Source organism: Nicotiana attenuata, unplaced genomic scaffold (assembly GCF_001879085.1).
Source record: "Nicotiana attenuata strain UT unplaced genomic scaffold, NIATTr2, whole genome shotgun sequence".
NCBI lineage: Eukaryota > Viridiplantae > Streptophyta > Magnoliopsida > Solanales > Solanaceae > Nicotiana > Nicotiana attenuata.
Window position 1 is genome coordinate 137830 of NW_017673017.1, and position 6000 is coordinate 143829.

Below are 6000 nucleotides of genomic sequence, written 5' to 3' on the forward strand. Positions count from 1 at the left end.
GATAAACAATTGAGCCTGTCACACCTCTTTTTTACACACCTACCCCGAAGGATAATGTATAAGGAAGTTTTTCCATTTAAAGTGACATTATTCGAAATGGGATTATTTATTTATTTCTTAGAGTCGCCACTTGGGATAGGATTGGCTTTTGGTGTCCCAAGTCACCGGTTTAATTTAAATCCCAAATCGAGGAAAAATTCGACTTCCCAATTGGAGTCTGCGAACCAGAAATTCTGAATAAGGAATTCTGTTGACCCGAGGGAAGGTGTTAGGCACCCCCGGATCCCGTGGTTCTAGCACGGTCGCTTAAATTATTATAAATGGCTAAAATTCTGATTTTATACATATTCAAACCTATAGTGCAATTTTATAAATTATTTACCGCTTTTATTTACTTTTTACGGAAGTGAACGCCGTTTAAGAGCGTGTTTTTGGATCACGTCACATGAAATGCACCCGGATCCTCAACACCTCTTATTCAACACTTTAGGATTTGGATTTGGGTTGCGCGAAATGCACATCCGAGTTTAAGAAGGTAAAATTATTAAAAGCACGCCTACAGTGGCTAGCGTCTTATTAACTTTGAGGGAAGCCGTGAAATTCGCTAGACGGCGCGTCCCGAATTCTACGTGTTTTAATATAACATTTAAAGAGAGCCACGCAATTTATGAATTTTGTTTGGCGCGGCACATCTCGTTTTAAAAAGGTCATCCTAAAAGGGACTATTATTTTCTATTAGTTTCTAAAAGGGCCTAATTAATCAGTATTATGAACTCTCATTTATTAAAAATAATTTAGGCTCCCAGCTCAAGTCCACATTTGAACAAGAGGAAGACCTCTTAATTCAAAGGTGCTACCTAACTTGGACAACCCAAACCCGGTACTATTTTCAATTAAGAATTAATCTTAAAACCCATTCCAAAATGATAAAGCCCAACAGGATGTGAGTCTGGATTTAGACTCAGCGAAGTGAGCTGCTTGTGCGATTGGGCTCACCATTGAAGGGCCCTAAGCCCACAAAGAATATCTCGTACAAAGTTCAGCTACAAAGATGAACACTAATTGCTTGGGCCTTGTGTTTGAGCCCAGAAACAGAATTCAAATTGGTGCAAGGTCTGGTATTAATCCGAGATCGGATATTGACTGCCGATGCTACAACTATTTTATATTGTTTGTTAAGACTTCCAGTTTGCTAGTTTAATTTTCGAATCTGTCCAAGGGTGAACATATGGATCAAAAGTTTTTAAGGACAAAATTATATGCTAATATATAAGCTCACGGACGAAACCTGGTTCTCCATTGTGATTCAACAACAGACTTATGCATATACCACCTAATTAAATGTAAAGATTTAAACAACCTATTATCATGGAACACTGCTGTTCCTTCTATCAGAATTCACAACGATTCAAAACAAACTCAGAACAGTCCAACAGTCCTATTTATACAAATTGTCCTAGTTAATCCAGTAAATACTAGTTCACATGAGTTTGCATCTAAATATTGAAACTAATCATGGCTGTAGGAACAATCAGATGAAACACCAAATTCTTTTGATTTCACAAGTAGGCTTATACACATTGCCCTAAATTTCCAGCTCAAAGTTACACTGATGCGAGTTCAAAGCTGTGTACCTGAAGTGTGAATTAAGTAAAAGGAGGAGAAGTTAGCTACAGCAAAGCAATCAGCAGCAATTGAAACTCAAGCAGCAACCACTCAGACAGTTTCAACCCAGAAATGAGTGCAGAAGTGTTTCAATTCGAGTAGGATGGATAGACCACCCAGAACAGTGTCAAATTTACCCAACTAGACTCAAAAATGACCACAAAACTCCTTTTAAAACTCTCAGCAAACAAAGGACTCAAAAGACTGCTCACTCGAGCTTAAAATTCACTCAGAATCAAGACCATTTTAACTCCTATTTTGTGTGCTTTCTGTTTTTGATTTCTGCTTGAATGAGATCTAAAAGAAATTTGGACTTCAGGATTCAGATTTTTTTTTTCTTTGAAATTTTCCGAGGTCCTTCTCCAACAAGGCAGTGTATATGCTTTTTTATAGGCAAAACCTAAGGTTAACTTCAGATTTTAGTTTTCTTTTTAGTCCCTTTCTTATTTAGCTTCTTAGTCCCTCATTTTTAAAACTTATTACCCAAGTAACAACACTTATTTTACCAAAGCTACACTAAAGTCTTGTTCTAGAAGATCCTATACCTATTATAATCCCTACACTACCCTCCCCTTACCTTTACAATTACTATTCCTAATAAAACTACCCTTTTCCCTACCCAAACTACCCTTTAATTGTACCAGAATTACTGAACCATACCAACTAAAACTAAACCTCATAACTTAGTTATTACTGACTATGGTTAGCTTGACCTAAACCTGGCAGTGTTCACAATTTAACAGAACTAGCTTATTCTTTTAAAATCTGTATTGTTTTCAATTAACGAACTATTTGGACATGTAACAATCAAGTAAGAATCATATCAGTATTCGAAAACAGGAGTCATATTTAATCAGAATCAATTCTAAGAGACTAAAGAAAACAATCAAAACTAAAGAGCAAACGGAAACTCAGATATAGTCAATTCTAATATAATTCCTAAACTAATACTGGAAGAGATCAATAATACCTAAATAAATAAATAAATAAAGCAAAAACAGTAAAAGAGAGGTATAAGAAAAAACTTACACGACCCTGCAACCGACCTCAATCGCCCTCGAATTTGATCCCCAAGTGATGTTATTTGCCTATTCTTTGTCAAAAATAGGCAAATATCATCACGTAAGGATCAATTTACCCAACGGAATTTCGAGACCCTCATCCGGAACCCTAGATCTAAGATTCGAGCAAATCCGGTTGGTTTTGAGAAAAATTAGTTCAAGATTCAGGGATAGGAAGGTAAGAGGAGCCCAGGGTGTAATTTGGGCGGAATTTTGGGCGACGCCGCCGTACGCGGCGGAGGCGGCGTCTAGGTTTTCTTTTATTCGAAGAGTTAGAGGAGGATTTGAGGAAAACTATGCTCGGATCCATAAAGGGGAGGTTAAGGGGAAGCCGGGGTGTATTTTTTGAGTGATTTGGGGCTTCGCCGGCGGCGGCGGCGATTTTCGGCCGGCGGCGGACGGTGGCAAAGGGGTGGAGATACAGTGGGGTACGGTGGGGCTATGGTGTGGCGATTTCCGGTGAGATATGAGGGTGGGGGTGCGGGAGAGATGAATGAAGGGGTAGGGGGGTGTGTTTCGGACATATATATATTAAGTAAAACCAGCTTCAGGACCGTTCGATCAAAGAACCTCGACGGTCCTGATTGAACGAGTCCAAACGACGTCGTTTCACGTGGGCTGAGGAATTGGACCGGGTAGGGTTGGACGGGTCTGGGACGGATCAAGCCTATTTTGTTTGGGCTCAGCCATTTGGGCCCAATTTTTGGCAGCCCCTTTGTATTTCTTTTGTATTTCATTTTGTATTTTTGTATTTTGTATTTATTCATTTTTTCTTAATTTTATAAAAATGCTAGAACAAAACAAAGACTCAATTAAACTATTTAAACTTCCTAAAAATTACTTAAAACTCTAACGCAACAAATAACAATTAAGAGTGCAACAAGACTTATTATTATATTTTTTCATTATTCTAAATCTAATTAATACCTAATTAATACTAACAATTGTGAAATTAAAATCCCTACATGTATGTGCATATTTTCTGTATTTTTTTATGAAAAATGCAACCAATTAACACAAAAACTCAAACAAAAATTCACAAAAAATTGTAAAATAATAAAGAAATCAATTATTTGAAACTTTTGGAATTAATTTGCTTAGGGCAAAAATCACGTGCTCACAGAGCCCAGTATGCTTATACGCCAAAGTTTACAGATTGGAGCAGCTGCACACGACCAACATAAGATAACTTCTTAGCAGTCTAGGAAGAAATCTTGGCTGTGATCTTTTAAATCAATGGTTGCCACTGTATGAGAGCTATTTTCTTTGTAGACAAAGGGATGCATGTGTACTTGAAGAGTAAGGATCCACTTGTAAATCCCAGTTGTGCCATTATGTGGTCTTTCACAGCTTGCTTTACACCACCAAAATATACTGAACTTTTTCCTAGATTAGCCTATAAGCATGATACTTAAGAGAATTGAGTAAAGCATTTATAAAGTGAAGCCACTGAAAAGAGATTACCCTTAGAAAATAACAGAAGGTCATCAGCAAAACTCACATGAGTGATACCAAGCTTCCTACATCTGGGATGATATTGGAAGTCAGGCTCCTTCTTAAGTCCATGCAGTGATCTACTAAAGTATTCCATCACTATAGCAAAGAGAAAAGGGGAGATATGATCTCCTTGTCGAAGATCCTTAGCAGCAATGAAAGGTTCTGTGGTTTCCTTGTTCACCAGAATTGTATAGTTGACAGTTTTAATACATTCCATTATCCATCTAATAAATCTGTCAGTAAACCTAAGATCCTCCATAACCTGCTGTAAGAAGATCCATTCTACTGAGTCGTAAGCTTTCTGAAGATCAATCTTATTCATACATCTAGGGGATATCTGAGCTCTTGTTTGTAGGACTTTGACTAGCTCATGAGATAGAATGACATTATTGACAATCTTTCTACAAAGAATGAAGCCTGCTTGAGCCTCACAGATGATGTAAGGTATGACTTTCTGTAATCTGGAAGCCAAGATTTAAGAGATCATCTTGTAAAGTATTGAACAACAGGCTATTGGTCTGTACCTTTTGACTGTGGTAGGTTTATTCACTTTAGGCACCAATGTAATAGTAGTACAGTTATGGCTTTATAGAGTTTTTCAGTTGAGAAGCACTCTTTCATAGCATCTATGATCTGCATACTGATAATATCCCAGGCTTTCTTGAAGAAATTAAAGCCATCAATGCCTGGGTCTTTATCATCACCAATTGCTTTGAGGCTCTCAACAATCTCTTGATTGGTTACTTCTGCACATAGATCAACCCTTTGTTGGTGAGATAATGTAGTCCCATGCTTCATTTATGTTCTGTTGATGTCACTCAAATTAGTGGCAGTTGTTCCCATTAAACTTTTGTAGAAATCAACAATCTCTCTTTTGATAGCATGGGATTAGTCATCTTGTCTCCTAGCAAAGTTATAATTTCTGTGATTTGCCTCTTTTGAGTTCTATCCTTTATCACTGTTGTAAAGTACTTAGAGTTTGAATCCCCCAGTTGTATCCACTTTGCTCTAGCTTTCTATTGAAGGACACTCTCTTCAATTAAAGACCACTTCTCAAGGTTCAGTAGTACTTTTTTCGCCATATCAAGTAAGGTATCAGTGCATCCCCGTGAAAATTTTCCTTGTATGTCACTCGGCTCAATTCTTGCGTTTTAAATTTTTGAGTTATGCCCCTGAATTCCTTAGAATTCAGAGATTTCAAAGTAGGTTTCAGATCTTCCAATCTTGCCCAAACTAATTTCATATTACCCTGTGGACTATGTGAACTCCATATGCTAGTAACTATTCGAGAGAAGTCATCATGTTCTGCCCATATGTTAAAGAATCTGAAAGGCATTCTACCTTTCGATGTGGAAGATGTCAAAGTTAGGTTCATAGGAGCATGATCAGATATTTGAGGCAATTCATAGTTTGTTTCTACATGACCCTATGATATCATCCATTCATAATTGCCAAACACTCTATCTAACCTGCTGTTGACCCTATCAGATCCATTTTGCTTGTTAGACCGTGTATAATAATCTCCTTTCCAAGGTAGTTCTGTTAATGTAGTGTTTTGAAGGCATGTAGCAAAGTATTGAATTTCTGAGTAGCTTATTGGGTTACCAGATAGCCTGTCATTGGGGTATAACATTGCATTAAAATCTCCAGCTATCATCCATGGGACTGCTATACTCAATGAGAGTTGTTGTAGAGTATCCCAGAGGGTTCTTTGTTCACCCATTGTATCCATACACTACTGTGAGTAAGCAGTCAATAATATCACTTCTACGTTTTA

The 6000-nt window shown here is 37.5% G+C and overlaps 1 protein-coding gene across 1 annotated transcript; it reads right to left on the bottom strand.

Annotated features, from left to right (window-relative positions):
• Window positions 1-3954: 3954 nt before the first annotated feature.
• LOC109215203 lies at window positions 3955-5021 on the bottom strand. The gene is made up of 3 exons (XM_019379221.1): window positions 4774-5021; window positions 4228-4684; window positions 3955-4122 (listed from the first exon to the last, which is right to left on the bottom strand). Exons 1-3 carry the CDS (start codon window positions 5019-5021, stop codon window positions 3955-3957), a joined length of 873 nt encoding a protein of 290 aa, XP_019234766.1.
• Window positions 5022-6000: the final 979 nt, after the last annotated feature.